At 43.0% G+C, this 22,157-nt stretch overlaps 1 protein-coding gene across 1 annotated transcript in view; it reads right to left on the reverse strand.

Annotated features, from left to right (window-relative positions):
• Positions 1-9,303: 9,303 nt before the first annotated feature.
• ITK (IL2 inducible T cell kinase) overlaps positions 9,304-22,157 on the reverse strand; it is a 61,043-nt gene continuing 48,189 nt past the window's right edge. Inside the window, exons 9-17 of the mRNA XM_021697442.1 lie at positions 21,630-21,712; positions 19,628-19,761; positions 19,164-19,238; positions 17,138-17,309; positions 16,544-16,760; positions 15,537-15,601; positions 15,328-15,446; positions 12,257-12,414; positions 9,304-9,375 (exon numbers count right to left, since the gene is read on the reverse strand). Coding sequence (XP_021553117.1) covers positions 9,304-9,375; positions 12,257-12,414; positions 15,328-15,446; positions 15,537-15,601; positions 16,544-16,760; positions 17,138-17,309; positions 19,164-19,238; positions 19,628-19,761; positions 21,630-21,712 — 1,095 coding nt within the window. The remainder of the gene's footprint in view (positions 9,376-12,256; positions 12,415-15,327; positions 15,447-15,536; positions 15,602-16,543; positions 16,761-17,137; positions 17,310-19,163; positions 19,239-19,627; positions 19,762-21,629; positions 21,713-22,157) is intronic.

Raw genomic sequence — 22,157 nt, forward strand, 5'->3', positions numbered from 1 at the left:
TCTTTTTTAATTTCTTCATTTTCCACTGTGAGCCTTAGGATTTTGAGTGTCAATGATTACAAATATGTAACAAGAGAGGCTGGATTTTCATTCTAAAGGGCAAACTATGTTGGATGTTGTAGAATTCTGGAAGACCTATTTCCCCCTGTTGTTCCTTCCCTCTCTTTTCACCTTCCAAGATCAAGTTGCTTAAAAGAAACAAAAGAATATAACATATATATTTGGCTAGGTCTTAGGCAAAAATAATTCCCTGACCCCTGATTTCCATTTGCTTATAAGGGGAAGCAATGTGGTTTATTCAAACCACTGTGTTGGAAATCCAGAGGCTTACCTTTGGGTCCCAGTTTTGCAACTGAGTGACCCTAGACAAGTCATTTCACCTGCTATACAATGAAGTAAGTTGGGTACATTCTAAAATCCTTCTGCATGTAGAAAATCACATGAGTTAAAACAAAAGACATGCCTCTGCCATGCTTAAAGCACTTCACTAGCTCCCCATTGTTTTCAGTATGGAGTCCAAACTCCTTAACTAATGGCCCACAAGGGTCTTCATGATCTAGCATCTACCTCTCCATTCTCTTCTTCTGTAAGCAAGCTCTCTATGCTTTTAGCTAAAAGCAATCTTTTAGTTTCCCAAATTTGCTGTGTTCTCTCTTGCATTGGCCTTTGCCTAAGCTGGGCTTTTTGCTTAGAATGATCTATCCTCCTTTCCCTCCCGCTTCTGCACTTGCCCTCAGTTTGCTGCATAACTTCTATTCATCCCTCTGGGGTCCACTTATCTGTCAGTTCCTTCAAGCTCCCTCCATGTCTGGGTCAGGCTAGGATTAGTCATCTGTGCTCTCAGAGTCCCCTCGGCTTCTTCTATCATCCCCCTTGTTGTGCTGTGCTGTGGTTCCTGACATACTTGCCTGCATACATCATGCGAGCATAAAATCAAAGAGAGAAGGGATGTGTCTTCCTTGCTTCTCTTCACCTTCTCAGAGACCAGAACTTAACAGGAGTTCAGTAAGTATGAGTTGAATGAATAATCAAAAGTGAAATCTGAGCTTACATGTTTCCAGGGAAACGTGCAGCCATCTGTCTATGGCCTTCAGATAGGCTTCATGTCCATCCCCCGGCTGCACCATCAGCAATGAGGGGATTGAAGCTATCGGGAGAAAATTGCTTTGCCACTTGCTAAGCTGCAGCCCACACACTGTGGTTCCATGTGTGGCAACATTGCCTTGTTTTTAGAAAAGTCTCAGATCACTTAGGACATCTAGGTCTCCATTTAAAATTCACAGATCCTGCTTCATAGAAACCAATAGTGGCGTATCTGAAATGGGTATAAGAATTGGTTCTGGAGAGAGAAAACATAAATACTAATATTAACAATAATGGCTAAAATATTTTAGAATCAATAATAATTTTTTTTAAAGTAGGCTCCACGCCCAGCGTGGAGCCCCACATGGGGCTTGAACTCACAGCCCTGAGATCAAGACCTGAGCTGAAATCAAGAGTCAGGCACTTAACTGACTGAGCCTCCCAGGTGCCCCTAATAAATTTTTTTAAAGATTTTATTTATTTATTTATTTGAGAGAGAGAGAGAGAGAGATGCAGGGAGCCCAAGCGTGGGGAGGGGCAGAAGGAGAGAGAAAATCCCAAGCAGACTGAGCGAGGGAGGAGCTGAACTGGGGGCTCCATCTCACAACCTCGAGATCATGACTTGAGCCGAAATCAAGAGTTGGAGGCTCAACCAACTGAGCCGCCCAGGTGCCCCTCAATAATAAATTTTTAAAACGAAAGAAGGGAAAGGGTGTGAGATGGAGAGAAAGTGTAAATAATACACAAGAAGTTTCTAAATGCAATGGGCTTGCTACATACAGTAGGCTCACACACTTGGTGCATGTAGTTTGCAGGAAAAGAGAAACTTGATGGTCAGTTATGCAATTTATGTTGTCCATTAGATAAAACCTGAGCACTTGCTCAAAATTGCCTCATTTTACAGATGAAAGAACTGGGGCCCAGAAAGGGGAAGGATTGCTCAAGGCTGGCTGGACCCAGACCCAGGTCTTTCCATAGGAAACTGGGTTGCTTATTTCCTTCTTTGAATCTGGGATAATTTGTTAAAGCACATGTTTTAAACTAACATTTATTAAATGTTTATTTGGGGCCAGCCTCTATGCTAAGTACTATACATGGATCGGCTCATTTTATCCTCATGAAATCCTAAGAAGTAGCCCTGTTATTTTGTAAATGAAATATTGATAACTGGTGTGCTGCTGAAAGATTGCAGCTCCATCCTGGGCCATTTGGAAATGCATGTCCCCCCTTCATGCTGTCTTTCTCTCACTTTGCTCATTTCTCACAACTTCTACAGACCTGGTCTCCCTTGAAGGTCAGATCTTTTACACATAACTTCACAGCAAAGAACATTTCATCTTTATTTAAACAAATTCTATACACAATAATTTTAGATAAGAACTGTTAAGGAGGGTAGAGCATATTAGGAACAGGATTTGGAACGCAGCAATGTAGCTGAGGCACAATGGGCCCTGAGCTACCCTACTGGCAGAGGCTAGCAGAGGTGGCCCCAGAGTCAGCCCCACAGAATGGTTGGGGAGCATGGAATTTGGGGACAGACAGGTCTGGCTTCAAGCCCCCATTCTGTCACTCACTAATTATGGGACCATGAAGTGTTTCCCTAATTTACTGAGCCCTGTTCTCATCTGTAAAATTGAAATGATCATAATTGTACCTATCCCTTGGGTTCTTAGAAGATTAAATGAAATAATAAACATAACACACTAAGCAGAGTCATCATAAGTGCTCAAAAACGGAAGCTTTTATTGTCATTATTATTATTAACATAGTTGGAATTTTGGTGTGATCCCTAGGAAGGATGCAGGACCTGGAAGGGGATTTGAGTTCTAACGTCACCTTTGTTAAGTAGCTCTACAACTTCACGCATGCTCTCTATTACTTCCCTTTTCTGTCTGGTGAGACCCATGTGCTCCCGCTCTCATCCCAAAGTTGCTGAGAGACCAAACATCATCTTAGATGGGAAAGTGCTTTGAGATATACAGAAAGGAAAAAACAAATGAATGTTTCTATAGTTTACTCACCTTATAGGCACTTGTACTCAAAATCAGTCTGAGAAAATGGAAAGGGACCAGAAACTCCTTCATAGCTATAGATGGGTGTAGATGGGTGTGGGTAGAAGTGAACCTGGATGGTGAGAAATCACAGTCCCCTCAGCTCCTTCAACTGAGTGTCCTGTGACCATGCTAGCTAGCACCTATTGCCTTTGTCCTCAAGGTTCCCAGTCCTAGTTGAAAAGTAATGCAAGGGAAGAAAGTGGAATAAGATGTATTTTGTTGTTGTTGTTTCATTCTGATTTCTCTGCGTGAAATATCCTTCTAGACCCACTCTTCCTTGGGAGCTCCTATTTACCCTTCAGGACAGCTCAAACATCACTTCCTCTGTGAAGCCCTCCTTGATCCCTTGGGTATTTTCACTCTCTATGCGCTCATATATTGTGACCACTGCTCCATCCCGTAACCCTTTGCAATCACAGGTGATTCTCATTATTTGGTATTTATGTTTTATAAAGTTGCCATGGACACTGAATGAGTGAATACTGAACCATTGCTCCTAGGGGAAGTATAGGGTTAGGTTCCTGTGAGCCACTGGTCACAACATTTTCATCAACTGATCTATATATAACCTTGTTTTACCCACATTTATGTTTAAAAAAACACTTTATTTAATATACCTATGGATTCATTAACATTAAACTCACAGTTAACAGCATTATAACTCATGTCTGAACAAAACTTATCTAACACACATTTTCTTTAAAAGAGATGTCACAGCCTTCTTGCTCTTAGGAACACTACACGGCACTTCAGCTCTGTGCTTAAGGACCATTTTAAATAGCAAAATGACCAACAGAAAGTACCCAAGTGCAAAACGTGGCACTAAATAGACCTCTAAAAGGATACTTGTTTACAGAATGAGAGCCGAAATGAGAAGGCAGAGCACCACCTTGTTGCACCTCAGCTGGGGCTGTGCGGGTAGGGCAACTCAGAGTTTTCACCGCACCACCCTGGGCATGCCATCGATGACTGGGAAAGGATTGATTTGGGAGTTACCAATAAATTTCAACCATGAGGCAAATCTGCACGTATAGAAGCTGTAAATAATGAGCATTAAGTGTATTTGTTTATGTGTTGGACTTTTTTTAGTAGCATGAGGGCTTCTTATGGGAAGGCTGGTGTCTATGCTAGATATCTTCACTTTCTCCAAACCCACTCCACTCTTTGCGCCCTACTCTCTCCCCCGGGGACTTACCTTTGTGGACTGCCCTGCTACAGTTTCCTCATCCTCTGGCTTCCAGTTGGGTTTGGCCAACAAGAGGCCTCAGCAGTTGATGGGATAAGGGAAGAGAGTGGGGTCAGTGGCTTCCTCTTTGTGATGTTGCCTTGGGCTTCCTTACTAAAGGTCTTCTCCTTTCAAGGCAACCTTCTCGGAGTGACTGTCTGCTTTCACATTCAAATGAGCACTCCCCCCTCCTGTCTCTTCAGGCCTCCAGGTGGTAACTGCTCCTTGGCTGTTACTTTCCTCTGTACTACTTTCTGTGGCTCTCCTAAACCTGACCCACACTCTTTTAAATAATCCTTTCCCTTTCGTAAATAAGTCCTCCTTGAATTATCTTAATTTGAGTGTGAAGTGTTTGGTCTCTAACTGATAAGATACCTTATTCATCCTATACACCCCACACAGTGCCAGGAAATGTCAGGTGAATCAGTAACTACTATTTATGAAGTAAAGAAATGATCTCTAAAACTCCTTCTAACAGTTACTGTGTGATTCTGTGATCCCACAAGCCAACTTGGAGACAGTCTCAAAGTCATTGAAGACACACGCAGACACACACAAATACACACTGCCCAAGTCTTGCTGAATGGATTATGTTCCATCTCTTCCTCAAGGTGGTGGACTTGTGTGTTGGAAGATTCCAGGGCGAGTAGGTAGGGTCTGCAAGATAAATGCTCTGAGGAGCAGAGCTGCTCATCCAACTGCTTTAGGAGTTTCATATCCGGGTCATTTCCCAGTGGGAGTCGAGCCCAAAGGCGAGTCCCACAAAGGACTGTGCAGAAGCCACGGGCGTTCTCACTTGTGCCTAATGGTCCTCTGGTGCATGAACTGGCTCCTGCCATGGATGCGGGCCTGTGGTGAACTAAAAGGTACGCCAAATACAAGCACACCCCAAATACAAGCCTGCCTTTATTCCACTGGGATTTTAAGAGGAAGGGGGCAGCTATTCATCGCTGTCCAACTGTGACTCAAGAACTCCCAATTACAATTTCTACATGGCACCCACACAGCAGATGACAGTGAATGAGTATGAACAATAATCTGGTACTCGGAACAAGGCAAAAAATCATCTTCACATTGGCTTCTTTTCCAACAGTGTTCCTGTCTCAAATCCACTCACTATGCTGCTGCACGATGCATTTTCTTTTTTAAAGATTTTATGTATTTATTTGACAGAGAGAGACACAGCGAGAGAGAGAACACAAGCAGGGGGAGTGGGAGAGGGAGGAGCAGGCTTCCCGCTGAGCAGGGAGCCTGATGCGGGGCTCAATCCTAGGACCCTGGGATCATGACGTGAGCTGAAGGAAGACGCCTAACCAACTGAGCCACCCAGGCACCCCAGGATGTATTTTTAAACACAGATTTGACCTCTCCTTGCTTGATAACATCTTTTCTATCTATAGGTAGAGTTCCCACATTTCTTGTCTTTTAAAATATGCTCCTTGGGGTGCCTGGGTGGCTCAGTCGTTAAGCATCTGCCTTCCGCTCAGGTCATGATCCCAGGATCCTGGGATGGAGCCCCACATCGGGCTCCCTGCTCAGCGGGAAGCCTGCTTCTCCCTCTCCCTCTGCCCCTGCTTGTGTTCCCTCTCTCGCTGTCTCTCTCTCTGTCAAATAAATAAACAAAGTCGTTACAAAAAAATAAATAAATAAAATATGCTCCTTATCTAGGTTTACAACTTCTGTTTTCAATTTGCCTAACCCCTTCTATTATCCTTACCCTTGCCCACACCTCACACCCACCCCTACAACTTACACTTCAGGGAGGATAAACTGATAATAGCTTCCCCATACATTCTATTTCCTCTATCCCTCTACCTGGAAAGTATTTCTCTTATTTCTGCCCACTTACTTCCTAAAAACAAAACAAAAAACCCATAATTCATCTTCAAAACAGAGTCGGACATTATATCCTCTATGACGGTACTTCTCAAACTTTAATGTGCTGATGATCACCTGTGGATCTTGCGAAAATGCAGATTCCCATTCAGTAAATCTCAGGATGAAGTCAGAGAATTCAGATTTCTCATAAGCTGGTCATATTGCTGTTGATGGTCCGGGGACCATACTTTGAGTAGCAAGGTTCTAGAAAGTTTTTCCTGATGTCCCCCTTCCCCTGAGAGATTCCATCACTTTTCTGAGCTCTTCTCCTCTTTGACTACATTTCTGTTCTTGCTCTAATTGCCAGATTATAATTTTACTTGTTTATATGTCTGCTTTTTTTTTACGACTTACCTAGAGTTTCTAAAAAGTAAAGACTGCTTTTTTCATCTTTGTTTCCATAGCTCTCAGCAGAGCGTATCATAGGAACACAGGAAGCATTTGATATTTACTTGTTGAACAAATGTTGAATGATATATAGTCTTTACTCGTTTGTGGAACATGAAGCCATGTAATCATTTTTATTTAAGGAAAATTTTTGGTTGTTTGACATTTGGGCAAATATGGAACCCAGGTCATATATACTGTATTTATTAAAACATACAGCTTTATTTGCTAAATCCGTCCTTTAACTATGTGCGCTTTATAAATGGTTAGAGATATTTGTAACATTTTTATTGTGAATACTAGCAATTACTGTACAGTAATAAATATTCAATACATCCAAATATAAATAGTTCTCAAAAGGTACAAAATGCAAAATCTATAAAATGCACCTAGAACCAAAACTTTGCATAAGGGAATTCCCTGTGAACACATGGTACCATTTTCAAAATGTGAGAGGGGTAGAAAAAAACAGGCAGGAAGCTCATTTTGCAGGATAGGACACTGGGGAGTTAACATGTTCAGTTAAGGCCCAGGGAATCTGAGCTTGAACACAATAACACCATGCAAGGGCAATTTTTGAAACCAGACCACAGAAATCAGTCAATTTTGATGTTTTCCTTCAGGCTGGATGTTCCAGAAATCATCTCTAATTAAGGGTTCCACAAGAGAATGTACAAAATGCCAGAAAGTAAATAGGGATGCTTTTGGATATGTTGAGTAAGATCATCTTCTGAATGATAGAGTTTTATCTTAAGGCAACCAGTTTCACAATAATTATAGTTACAAGTTATGCATCTGAATCTCCAGCTGGTCAAAATATCACAAGATTTAGAAAGAGTTAATTGTAACACCATCCAATAATCTCTCTAAAAGTTTTATCTGAACACTGTAGGAAAATGAAATCTCTCTTACATCAGGGAATACCCTTCTCCACAAAGTGCCCAAGAATACTGCAGCTGGCTCAAAGTTGAAATGATAATTAAAGGAAGCATTTATACACCTGCAGGCGGATCTTTCAAAACTGCTTTGAAGCTCACCTATAAATGGCATCATGCAACATGACTGTGGAGGGGTGGGTGAATCAGAAGGGTAATTAACCGAGTAACTCCAAAGTCATTAACTCTAACAAAGGTGAGAAGACAGAAGAGAAAAAGAAGATCCTATTCCAAGCTGGAGGGCTACATGGCCAACTATAGTGGCCTATGCGGAAGAAACATCACTTGGTGGTTGACTTCTTTATTGGCTTTCTATGTCTTTCCCCCAGCTGTATTTATCTCCTCTGCAACCCCTTTCATCCTCAGTAGAAAGAAGTGTTGAATAGGAATAAAGAAACGGCATTGACAGCAGACAGACGTGGGCTCTACATTTCCTAGCTCTGTCACTTTGGCAAACTGTCTTGGCTTTTTAAAGCCTCAGTTCCATCATCTGTAAAATGGGAATAAGAATACATTCTCATGGGGGTGGTGTGAACTCAGGATGAAACGAAACTCTTCACATAAGGCCTGCTGCTCAGTACATACTCACTTTGCATATTTCAGCTCTCCATCAACAGTAGGCTGCCTTGTGCATCTTGGAAGCACCCCATTCAGTGCTTGACTCACTTTCCATCCAGATGGTTTGAGTGAGAACAGACCCCTCGCTCCTCTCCTAGACTTTGAGGAGACTTGAAGCCTCAGCCTTCACGTTGCAAATCTCTAGCGCCTAAACCAGTTTCCAGGTCTCTGCAGGCCACACTGCCCAACACAATGCTGCCCTCTGCTGGTGAGGGTGGAAGAGTGCAGAGAGGGGACTAATCCCAGATGCCAGAAAAACTGATGGTGGGTGGAGTCCTCCGCCGGAGTCCGTGTCCGGAAGCAATCATCTTCTCCCCGGATGCCCGCGGAAGCAATCTGTGCGGAAGGGGAGGCACAGTCACCTGCCCGGCTTGGTACTGAAGGTGGGCTTTGGAGTGGTAACAACCTAAGGCCTTTCTCTGTACTAGTTGGCTCCCCACCATCTGATGCCCTCTTTCTGTCCAGACGCTAGATCCAACCATGGGATCATAATTGTTCACCCTAGTCCGTCACGTCCCTTCAAGGAGGGAGGTGGCAGTGTGCTCGATGAATAAAACCTCCTAAAGCTGCTTCTCAGCCTATCTGGCCTCAGCTATGAGCGGCTGTCCCATCATCCTCTACGGTAGGAAGCTGCGGCTAACAGAATCCCAGCGGCTGCTTCCTCTTTCTGACCTTAATTAACTCACCAGTTCTTGAAAAAGAGTCCCACTGCTCATTCCTCTTGCCCCACATCCTAGGATTCTGTGTTGCCGGGTCAAGTGAAAATCCCTCGACCAAACACTTTAGATCCATGTTTGAAATAATGATAAAAATAATAATCCACAGCCCTACCATGTCTCTCCTTTTCTCTAAGAAGTGCAAGAAATGGTGCCTGAAAGCTGTCAGGTTGAGGTTTGCGGGCCGCACAAAATAAGAGGGAGCTGCTCGGACCTCTGTCCCAGGTCAGGGGCTGAGCCGCCCACCTCTGTCAGGGTGCTCCTCTGTGGTGGCTCAGGGACTGGCACCACAGGGCCAGCTGCCTCTGGGGAATTCTGGGCTGGTGGCAGCTTTTAATGCTCTGTGAAGGGAGGATTTGCTTCCCCCTTTGAGGATCTGCAGCCCGTGGCCTGGTGCTGAGTCTCTGCTAAAGTCCCGATTCTGCAATTTCAGCCAGTTGACTCAAGAGTCTGCAGAAAGGTGGCCGGTCTTCTGGTTTCTAGAGAGGGAAGAAAAGGACTCTGTGAGTTCCTTGTACTTATGTGTCATAGTTAATTCCAAAGCCACCCAGAATTCAATAGCCCTCGGCTGATTTTTAAATATGCTTCCATATGTATTGTTCGAGGCCATTGTGTCTTAGTTGTTAATAGCAGGGATTCTGGGATCATATGGCCGGCTTTTGAATCTAAGCTTTTCCACTTATTAACTGTGTGACTTTGAGCAGGTTATTTAACTTGTTTGAATGTCAGTTTTTTTGTCTGTAAAATGGGGATAATAAGAGTATCTATCTCATAAGATGGTTGTGAGAATTAAATAAAATCATGTATTAAAAATACATCATAAAGGGGTGCCTGGGTGGCTCAGTCGGTTAGGCGTCTGCCTTCAGCTCAGGTCATGATCCCGGGGTCCTGGATCGAGTGCAACATCGCGCTCCCTGCTCAGCGGGAAGCCTGTTTCTCCCTCTGCCTGCCACTCCCCCTGCTTGTGCTCGCTCTCTCTCTCTCTGACAAATGAATAAATAAAATCTTTTTAAAAAATACATCATAAAATAAGTGCTAAATAACATCAAAAAAGAAAATACTTAGGTATAAATCTCACAAAATATGTATAGGACCTACATTAGGAAAAATATAGAATTTTAAAGAAAGAAATCAGAGATGATCTAAATAAATGGAGACATTTCATATTCAAGGATGGGAAGACTTTATATTATTATTAAGATGTAATTTCTTCTCAACTGGATCTACAGATTCAACACAATCACAATCAGAATCCCAGAAAGTTATTTTGTAGATATTGACAAACTGACTCTGAAGTTTACATGGAAAGGCAGAAGACTCAGAACCAACACAATGCTGAAGAAGAGCAAAGTTGGAGGACTGACACTGCCCAACTTCAAGACTCACTGTGAAGCTAGAGTAATGAAGGCAGTGTGGTATTGGTGAATGAATTAACAAAGAGATCAATGGAACAGAGTTGAGTGCCCAGAAATAGATTCTCACAAATACAGTCAACTGACCTTTGCAAAAGGAGCGAAAGTTATTCAGTGGAGAATGGGTAGTCTTTTCAACAACAGTGCTGGAACAACTGGATGTCCACATGCAGTATAATGACTCTGGATACAGACCTTATACCCTTCACAAAAACTAACTCAGAATGGATCAGAGACCCAAATGTAAAATGCAAAACTTAGAAAACTTCTAGAAGATAATATAGGAGAAAATTACTGGGTTCAGTAATAGGTTTTTAGATACAACACCAAAAGCCTGATTGATAAAAGAAAAAACTGATGTTGAGCTTTGTTAAAATTTAAAATGTCTGCTCTGTAAAAGACACTGTTAAGAGACAGAAAAGACAAACCATAGTCTGGGAGAAAATATTTTCTTTTTTTTTAAAGATTTTTTTTTTTTAAGATTTTATTTATTTATTTGACAGAGACAGCCAGAGCAGGAACCCAAGCAGGGGGAGTGGGAGAGGGAGCAGCAGGCTTCCCACTGAGCAGGGAGCCCGATGTGGGACTCAATCCCAGGACTCTGGGATCATAACCTGAGCCGAAGGCAGACACTTAATGACTGAGCCACCCAGGCGCCCGAGAAAATATTTTCAAAACACGTATCTGATGAAGGACTTATATCCAAAGTATACAAAGACCTCTTCAAACTCAAAAGCAAGAAAACAAATAATCCAATCAAAAAATGGGCAAGAGATCTCAACAGACACCTCATTAAAGAAGATACACAAATGGCAAATAAACATTTGAAAAGATGTTCTACATCATATGTCATTAGGGAACTGCAAATGAAAACAATGAGTTACCAATATACACCTATTAGAATGGTTAAAATACAAAACATTTGATAACATTAAATGCTTGTGAGGATGAGGAACAACAGGAATTCTCATTGCTGGTGGGAAATGAAAATGGTACAGCCACTGTTAGAAGAGAGCGTGACAGTTTCTTACAAAGCTAATGTATTGTTATCATATGATCCAGCAATCATACTCCCAGTTGAGCTGAAAATTTATGTTCATACAAAAACCTACACACAGATATTTATAGTAGCTTTGTTCACAATCGCCCAAAACTGCAAGTGATCCAGATGTCCCTCTGTAGGTGAATGAATAGCCAAACTGTGGTACATCCATACAATGGAATACTATTCAGTGATAAAAAGAAATGAGCTATCAAGCCATGAAAGGACATGGAAGAATCTTTTTTTTTTTTAAGATTTTATTTATTTATTTATTCGAGAGAGAGAGAGAGAAACAGCATGAGAGGGGAGGGGGTCAGAGGGAGAAGCAGGCTCCCCTTGATCCCAGGACTCCAGGATCATGACCTGAGCCAAAGGCAGTCGCTTAACCAACTGAGCCACCCAGGTGCCCAGGACATGGAAGAATCTTAAATGCATAATTAAATGCATAGTTCTAAGTGAAAGAACCCAGTCTGAAAAGGCTATGTACCATATGATTCCAACTATATAACACTCTGGGAAAGGTAAAACTTGAACAATAAGAAGATCAATAGTTGCCAGCATTCTGGGGAGAAGGAGGGAATTGTAAATAAGTGAAACAGTGGATTTTAGGGCAGTGAAACTATTCTGTTTAATGCTATAATGGTATCTCACCCTCTCTTCCTCTCTAACAGTGTGTTGTTGGCTTGTGACATTCTTTTTGCAGATCAAATAATATTTAAGGTCGCTGCCAGCTCTTTTAGAGATGGGCAAACTCTTTCATTAGTAGACACTCAAAGCCACTTGCTTGCTAATCTACTTTAGTTACACCTGCTTCCTCATCCTCTAAGAGGGTTTCTTTCTCTACGGAAGGAACAGACCCTAAAGTTATAGATTACAATGTAGGGGGAAACCACTTCCTTTACTGACCTCTTTCCAGCAATAATTCATGATCTGGTAGATATTCACAGAGGCCAGCCGGGGCTTGTATAAGCGAAATCCAGTAGTGATGTCTTCTACCACTTCTGAGTTGCTTCGGTTTTCATACGGGATTTTGCCTTCACTGAAGACTTCCCACATCAGCACACCTACAAGAAATGGTGAGTGTAGCACAGTGAATGAATAACAAACAAACAAATAAGCCTACATCAAGAAATTGCAGAGTCCCTTGACATTCAGATTCAAGTCCCTACCTTCAGGGAGGACAATACCAAACCACCCGAGGCTTCCTTAGGCCTGTACTATTTCTAAAGAACAGAGATTTCCCAATCTTCCTAGTGGTGAGGAACTTTCAACTTCAGCCCTTTTTTGTATCTAACTCAAATGTTACTACTAAAAGTTGCAGGGGATGTAAACTCAAATGTCTACACATCATGTAAATGGGTGGAGTGGACGAGATGTGCCATAATGGAGACTAGGGGGACTGTGGAGAACTGGGGGTCAAGTTCTGTCTTCAGAGAATAGCTGTGATTTAGCTCCAGCCACCACAGGGTGCATGGGGATGAGGGTTTGGGATTGCCACATTTTCTGATTTTTTAAAAAGAAGTCATAAATTGAGAGTTTAGAAATAGAAACTCAATTTGATCTTTAAAAATACTGTGTAGACAGAGCAAAAACACATCTCTGGGTTGTTTATTTTTGACCTGTGATTTAATCCCCTTTCCTCTTCTGTCTTTAGCAGAAATGTCACACCCAATTTTATTATGTACTAATATATTCATAGGATGTCAAAGTGGGAAGAGAGCTTGCAGATCACCTATTTCAGTGGTTTTCAAAGCATATTTCAAGGAGTCTTAGGGCAGGGTTTTCCAAAGTACGATTCCCAAAACAACTGAATAAAAATCACCTCAGAAGTTTGTTCAAATGGCAGATCCTGGGCCCTGGCCCAGACCTCTGGATCAGGATTTCTAAGGGATCCTCACAGGTGCCTCTGCAGTTTTAGAAATTTGGAGCCTGCCTGTAAATAAGACTGTTTAGCTCCCCAAGTTGCCAGAATTTCTTTAGAAATTGAGATTTCTTTGGAAGTGAGATTTCTTTGGAAAACTGAAGCCTGCTGCCCAAAGCTCTATTTGAAAACATTTGCTTTCATGCAAACCTTGTAATGCATTGATTGGAAACTGAGTAAGGCCCAAAGAGCTTGCTTGACTTGCTTAAAATAGCACAGTTAATTAGGGCAAAAACCTTAAAATGCATGACAAAGTTCAATGGCCTCAAGGCAGGCATCAAGCTCTTAGTCCATCCAGGTTTCTGTTTCTCAGGCTTGCCACTCATGTTATCTCACCCTCTCTACCCTGCTTCCATTAGTCAGTCTCATTTTCGGACACTTCAGGGGGCATATCCTAGGCAGGGATGGACTGTAGCTCAACCCCCTAATTTTATGATGCAACAGAAAATTCCCAAGCTGACAACCTTTGGCAGAATAAGCCTCATGCAGAGTTGGCAGGTGAATGTGACAAAGTGGCCATGGGTGCAAACATCTCTGTATGGGATACCGGGCTTGGTGCAGTGTGACCGGCTGCATCACCCATAGAGAGTGGCCACATGTCAGCCATACCTTTCCTCATTATATACAGACTTGGGGGAAAATAGAATCTTCTGAGATTGCTCTGGTGCAGTTTTATTTCTTCCAAGTTCATTCGGTAACTTAAATTTGAATAACAAAATCTTAGCTGGGTCTGTCAAATAGGGAAGCTGTTTTAAGGAACAGTTCAGAAGAACTAGAAATTTACAAACCACTCGGTTATAGAAGTTGGCTCTTCTAAAATACTGGGGGCAACTTCAGAACTAGTTCTCTGAAGAGATTTAATTAGCTTCTCCCTGGTTTCTACTCTTAAGTCAATACATTTGGCAAAATCAAACTCCAACTCATTCCTTTCCAAAGTATAACCCTTCTTATAGTCCAAATCAAAGAGGTTGTTTGGCATGTCTTTGTGTATAGTTTAGCACACACAAACTATGGCTTAGGAGGATATGACAAATCCAGCAAGAATGGCTAGTACTTTCTGCCACACCAACATCATTCATTCTGCCTTTCATTCATGCCCATTTGCGCTCATCAGAAAGTCTAATTCCTTATCATGAACTGCCAACTTCATTGTCTAATGGTCTCTCACCAAGATAGTACCCCTCTTTTCTTTGGACACACCAAATTTTTAAACTTGCTGGTTTTTTGGTCAGAGACACCAAATCTTCCCTGGATCCTCAAGTGGGGATGACTCTCTCTCATCATTCAGATCAAGGGTCACCTCCTTGGAGAGGCCTCCCAGACCATGCTATTTAAAATGGACTCTCCGGGCGCCTGGGTGGCTCAGTTGGTTAAGCGACTGCCTTCGGCTCAGGTCATGATCCTGGAGTCCCGGGATCGAGTCCCGCATCGGGCTCCCTGCTCAGCAGGGAGTCTGCTTCACCCTCTGACCCTCCTCCCTCTCATGCTCTCTGTCTCTCATTCTCTCTCTCTCAAATAAATAAATAAAATCTTTAAAAAATAATAAAAAAATAAAAAAATAAAATGGACTCTCCATCCCAGTCACTTTCTATTCCATTAACTGTTTTGTTTTATTCATAGCACTTACTTATCACTATGTGACTTTGTCGTATGTACATATCTATTAGCTTGTTTATGTGATTGTTATCTGTCTCCCCCTAAAATTTGGCTCCAAGAGAATAGGAGTCTTTTCTATCCTATGCATTGTAAGCACCTAGATTAACCCTGGCTTATAGTAGAGGCTTGATAAATTGTTGCTGAATAAATGAGTAAAATGTTTATTGAGGCGTACGTGCGGGAAAATACTGTTGAACAAGATATGTTTTCAAAGATCTCCAAGAACGAATGCAAAAATGAGGACCTCTACATAGTTTTCAGAGCCATTATCACACACAGACTATCAGTGGGATGCCCTCACCACCCAGTCCTGGGCAAGTAGAGTTGCCTGGATTTGACAAATAAAACAGCTGCCTGGCAGTCCTTGATCATGTGGGTGTGGGGCCAGGATGACACTCACCAAATGACCACACATCTGACTTGCTGCTATAGCGGCTGAAGGAGAAGACTTCCGGGGATGCCCACTTCACCGGGAACTTGGTGCCTGTGGAACTGGTGTATTGATCATCGAGGACGAACCTGGGTAGAGAGTGGAGAAAGAATGTCTGAACGTTCTGGGGGCCTGAATCCCATTCCTGAGACTTTCCTGGCGCCACATGCCCATATTACCTTGTCATCCCAAAGTCGGACACCTTGATGACTTGGTTCTCTCCCACTAAACAGTTTCTGGCAGCCTGGAGTGGAGACAGGCAAACAAAAGGGAAAGGAAAACTGGTGGTGGATAATCAGTATAAGGAGTCTCCTATAATCTCAGTTTTTTTTGGGTTTCTATGTGCTGCTGTACAAGGGCTTTACAGATGTTAATTAAGCTTCACTAGTGTCCAGAAGTGAGCTCAAAAGTCAAATGTGTGATCCTTTATCAGGATGAGTAAGTTTGGTCTTTTAGCTTCATTCCTGAGATCCTAATTAGAAGAGAAATCTGTGGTGTTGTCTAACCAACGAAGTGCTCTAATGCGACTTGATGCAATAGGAAATGTTAACATTAGGGATGATATGAAGAGACTGTCACCCATTTGACTAAAATAAGAATGTTTTGAGGTTACTAATCCTCTTAAGACTACTCCTCAATAGGAAGAGTACCTAGTCCCTAATTAGTATCACAGAATTGTGCACTGGAAGAGCCCTTAGTGATAAAAGACCCCACTCTTTTTTGACATTTGAAATGTGCCTTCAAATCCCAAGGGGATATGTTAAAATGAATATCCTGACCTCTGACCTCCAGAGATTCTGAGGATGGTTTTAACATCACTCCAATGTGATTGTGGTAAATCCTTGGATAACAGTTTGAGAAAAACTGTGCTTGTCCACTTCCCTCACTTTACCAAGAGGAAACCGAGGCACAGAGAGGTTAAGGAGAGGCCATAAGCTTCATTTTGGAAAAATGTAAACTCAGACTCAGAGGGTACAAGTCAGAAACAAGGCTGGGATTAGAGCCCAGATCTGAGTCCTACTAGGACATCGCCTAGTGGGTGGAAGAAGAAGGAATTTGATAGTGGAAGGGAGATGGTCTGTGACTTGTTATTTATCAATGTATTCCCAGTCTGGGTAGCTCCACATTTCAGTGGGACATAGCCCTTCATCCCAGACCTACAGATGTTGGCCCTGCATCCTCTTACCAGGTCTCTGTGGATGACACATGCCTCCTCCAGGTACGCCATGCCCTCACACACGTCCAGGCACATGCCCAGCAGGGTTTCTGCAGCAAAGAGTCCCCGCTGGCTGCGCAGGTAATCCGACAGGCAGCCGTGCTCCATGAACTCGAACACCAGGCAGATGGGAGCCTGCTCTAGGCACACCCCATACAGCTGGACCAGTTTGGGGTGAGAGAGTTTCCTGGAGGAAAAAGGCAAGGGATGAGATGGTCTAAATTCAGTCTCCCAAAAATGCACTCCCTCTCCAAAACAAAAACAACCTGAAGGATGGTGAGAAGTCAGATGGTATGTGCGAGGATGAATGGAGGCCGGTGTGGCTGGTGCATTGTGGACCAGAGGAGAGATGGGGAGGGGATGAGACTGGGGAGCAGACAGGGCAAGACCATGACAGGCCTTGTAGACCATGGTGAGGAGTTTGATTTTATTCTCCATGCCACTGGAAACCATCACTAGATTTGAGGAGCAAGGTGGCGAACATGGCATCAAAATGGTATGTAAAGAACAGCACAGAATATCCTCCCCAAGACATCTTTGCATACTCTTGTTTTGGCTACTCACATCATGACTTCAGCCTCCTCTATGAAGTCCTCTTCTGACATAGCCCCTTCTTGAATGGTTTTGATGGCCACCTTGTCCTTGTTGAGCCAGTAGCCAAGATGCACCAACCCAAACTGCCCACTGCCAATCTCCTGCACAAAAGTGAGCTCTGAGGGATCAATCACCCATTTCCCTGGAAAAGAGAGAGAGGGTCTTCCAGGGGTGGCAAGCAGTAGATATGAGCTATAGGGCTACAAGGAGACTATATATAGCCCTAGATAGCTTGTTACTTTATTGTTAATATAACCCAAAGATGGCAAATAGTATAAGCTTTAGGTAAATAGGTAAAAGTATTATCTTCCCCCCGAATAATAACACAGTATATGCATTTAAAACCATGAAAAATGTATGTGGGGGGAGATTATATGGAAGGAGGAAGGAAAGTGGCATTAATCAAGATATCAAAGAAAATAAATGAAAGGGTTCTTGTAATGTCTCAACTATTTTCTATTCCTGATTGAAAATATTTTATTGCCATTTTTCACACAGAGCAAATTTCATTTGAGCTGATCATTCATTCATTCATTCATTTAACCACCAAGTGCCTCCACAGCACTCTGTTTGGGCATAGCAGGGGCTGGGAGTAAGGATCCCAAGGGGTCTGGTACAGAGGTACCCGGCAGCACAGTCTGGTACATGGTAGGCTCTCAAAAAATGCGCAGTAAATGAATAAAAGGAATCTGATTCTCAATTTTTACATTGACAAGATGAGCGGGTTCATAAAATAATCTCTGAGATCCCATCCAGCATGGATATGTTAAAATTCTATAGTTATTAGAATTACCCTAGTTTTATAAGGAGGCTAAAGAGGCATTACCCTTTCCTGGCACTTGGCCCTAGTACCATAAACAGCTCAATTTCTACCTCTTTGAGTCAACAGAAAAGAGTGCTGAGTTCCTGTTGTGTAACAGATATGGTGCTAGTTAGGGATGGAGGGCCCATGGCAATGTTTCTCAAAGTATGGCTCTCTAATCACCTGTGGCAAAATCACCTAGAGCATTTGTTTAAAATGCAGACTCCAGGATTCCATTATCAGGGACTGTGTTTTGGTAAGTGTTAGGTAGGTAGTGTCCAGGAGCCAACATTCTTTTTCTTTTCTTTTTAAGATTTATTTATTTTGGGGGGGGAGGGGGGCAGCGGAGAGACAGTCTTAAGCAGACTCTGCGCTGAGCACAGAGCCTGATGTGGGGCTTGATCTCACGATCCTGAGATCATAACCTGAGCCGAAATCAAGAGTTGGACGCTTAACTGATGGTGTCACCCAGGTGCCCCCAGGAGCCAACACTATTACTAAGCATCCCAGATGACTTAGATATACTCTGGAGTCTGAGAACCACCCATTTAGGAGACACAAAATGAAAATTACTCCAGCCTTCTCCTCGACCAGCACAGTTTAAACCAGGGGATGGAAACTCAAATGCCTTTATGTTCCAGGCAGATAATAAAAAATGAGGGTGGCAGTTCCAAAGGATAATAGGGAGGAACAGGGCTTGTGGCGCTGGAGATGCAAGCTTTGCCTAAAGGCACTGAAAAAAAAATTAACACCATGTTATGCAGACAAACACTTCTGAATGCTTCCAGCCTCCAGCCCTTGGAATGGAGCATACCCAGCAAACTAGATGATACAGAAGTTCTAGAAGATAGGTGGGAATATGGTCCTAAGGCATTATTTTCTAATATTATTTTCCAATAGCATTTAATAGAGTGCTGTGTACAGAGTAGGTATTCAACAAACATTTCATTGATGAACTCTTAAGTAAAACCAATGGACACTGATTTGACATGGATAAATGTGCTCATATATACATCTCTCTTACACACTTTGTAAATATTCCTTTGTGCACATCATCTCCAGATATACGGTGGACCTGTTGTAATGGTTATTTTAAGTCTGGGGAAGAATTAGGTCCATGGGAAGTCCATTCAGAATTTGCCCCAGACCTTTAGGGATGTGCAAATACAAAACATTGCTGACTGCACTGCTCACCATATCTCAGTCCTGCTGTGACCGGGGCTTTCTGCCTCCAGGAACAAACTGGATACCGGAGTCTAGTGACCAGACCTGGGTTGATTAAAAAGTGAAAGGCAGTAGTTATTGCTTTACTGTAGCAACTGTTCAAGTTACATCACCAGCAAAAATATAATCCAATGCAAAAGCTATTTTTATTCTGGAAAACAAATCCCAAAGCCCAGTCACTGATATTACACCCCCTCCAACAAGAGTGATAAATACAGATGGGCAGGTGGTGAAATCCCATGAGTCTAAAAACAGAATTTGCTAATGGGAAATATGTAATATGATCAAATATTTGGCATCCTTTTCTATTTGGAGATTTAGTTAGTATTTATGGTCAGCTTCTTCTGGGATGAAGAAAGCCGGCGGGGTGGTTGTCATTTTTCTCCAAGTTCCCCTGCGAGGGTTCCCCTTTGGCCTCGTCCTTTAGATCTCACCTCCTCCATTATGTTGGTGATAATTGATGAGGAGAGGGATGGAGTCAAACACATACTTCTCAGCCACATAGTATCGCTTGGGGTTGTCATTTGTTTCTTTGATGTGATAGTGCTTTATACAGGGGTTGTTCTCACTGAAACAAATGAAACATATATGCAGTGATTATTAACAAGCAATATTTAGACACAAAAATGTCTACTGGTATCAGATTCCTATTAGCTTTGTTTTTTTACCCTCTCAGAAGGATGGCAGGTATATTTTAACTCGTGTGTCAGTCTTGACAGGGTGGCCCTGGGGGCTGAAGTAAGGAGGACTCTGAGGCTGCATTTAGACCCAATTAGAATCAGTGCCATGATGGATTGGTGATGCTTCTTCTATGGCCATGAAGTGGGGAATGGTCTTGTGTGTGCTCCATGCTTGCCTCCTCTGCTGTGTGGATTTCACTAACTGTCAGCAGACGATAAGGGAGCACTCTGGACCCTTAGTACTACGTGACTTTGCAGAGCAAAGAGTTAACATAGCAGCTCTGAATGCTCTCTTTAGAAAGGCCTGCTTGCAAGGCTGCCCCATGGCTGGCATCTGAGAATTTGGATTTTGGGAGGGCTCTCACCATTCTCTAACTGATAAGGATGGCTCCCTGTTCCTAAATTGTTTGTATAGCATTGTGGTTTATGTTCAATGCCTGCTTTTCTTCTGGGACTCTGGAATTTTGCTATATGCTAGGCAGAGGATGCCTAGGTGACCAGCCCCCAATGAAAACCTTAGGCACTGAGTCTCTCATGAGCTTCCCTGGTAGACACCATTTTACCCCTGTTGTCAAAGCTTATTGCTGGAGGAATTAAGCACGTCCTGTGTGACTCCCCTGGGAGAGGACTCTTGGAAGCTCCATGTTTGGCTTCCTCTGGATTTTGCACCATGTGTTTTTTCCCTTTGATGTTTTTGCTTTGTACTCTTACACTACGATAAATCTTAACCTTGAGTGTGACTGACTATATGCTGAGTCCTGTGAGTCTTCATAGTGGATCACTGAACCTGGAGGTGGTCTTGAACACCCTCAGCATAAACTTTATTTCTCATTCCTTCTCCATAATATCTTATGGAGCTGCAGATCACTGTCCTCACTGTCCCCAGCCGTGGAAGAGGCACGGCCCCTCTGTGATGCGCATCTTCTTTCCCATCCCTGGGCAGCACCCTTCTTCTCCATCACCCGTCTAGACCCTGCTCTTGCTCTGAGTCTTGCCCATGTCCTCATTCACCAAGAAGTGTTCCCTGAGGACACCTTCATCATTCTTTTTCTCTTTTCTCTTAATTCTTACTGGAACTTGCTCATTGCCAAACTGCTTTGTTCTTACTTATTTTTTAATTAGAAGAGAATCTGAGACCCAGATAGGTTCTTAGACATTTGTTTTACTGAGCAGGAAACTGAGGTACAGAGAGGGGCAGACAAGCAGGGTCTTGCAGTCAGCCAGCTGGAGCATGACGGTGGCTTGACCACTTGAGCTCTATTGCCTCAGGGAGGTGCCATCAGCTCTTTGAGCCTTGTTTTTTCCTATGTGGAAGGAGCATAGTAACTCCTGCCTTCAGAGCTTGTGAGGATCAGAAACAGTCTGTAACATTCTGGCACATGGTAAGGACTCAGTAAATGGTAGGCAGCTTTATTAGCCGAGCCAGAACTAAAACGTCTATCTTCGCCCTTTTGGTTGAAAGTATCTTCTCTGTTAGCTGTGGGTTAAATTATAAATCATCAACTGCAGCTCAGGTATTTTCTTTCTTTAGAGCTCTGCACTCGGGGGTGCTAACTTAGATGAGAACCTGGCGTCTGGACCCAGCTCTGTTACTTTCCAGCGAAATGACTTCAGTTATGTCCTTCATCTTCCTGGCCTTGGTTTTCTCAGAGGGATCAGGGAAAGCACACCATTTCTAGCAACCCCGCTGCCTCTTGCACCGTCTGAGGTTGCTGTGTGTCTCTCCCCACTTTGCAGAGCTGACTTAGCACCATACCTTACGATGGCTTTGGTGAAAACAGACACGGTGTATGTTCCCGGGGTCCTGGAATCTCGTACCATGAAGGCTCCTTCTTTGCCCTGGAATGGTTAGAAAACACAGAGGGTTAGTGATCCCAGGAAACCAGCCTCATGCCTCCAGCTCCACTTGCTTGTCTGCAAAAGGAGGAGAGACAAGAGGCCAGCTTTGCACAGAGCAGACGTTCCGCAATAATGGCTACCATTTCATTTGTTCATTCAACAGATATTTCCCGATGTCCTACCATAGATCAGAGACTTCTGGTGATGACGCGTAAGCAGGGAATAAAGACAGATAAATATAAGCTCTGCCCTTTTGGGGGTCCCCATGTACCAGGCTCCTTACAGATGTTATCCAACCCTCACTACAACATGGCAATCTAGATTTGGTATCCTCAGTTTACTGACGAGGATGCTGAGTGCCACAGAGCTGAAGTGACTGTCTCACAATCCACAATTAGTAAGTGGCAGACCTGGGCTTTGAACCTTGAATGTGGCATGAGAGCAA

This window comes from Neomonachus schauinslandi, chromosome 7, assembly GCF_002201575.2.
Source record: "Neomonachus schauinslandi chromosome 7, ASM220157v2, whole genome shotgun sequence".
NCBI lineage: Eukaryota > Metazoa > Chordata > Mammalia > Carnivora > Phocidae > Neomonachus > Neomonachus schauinslandi.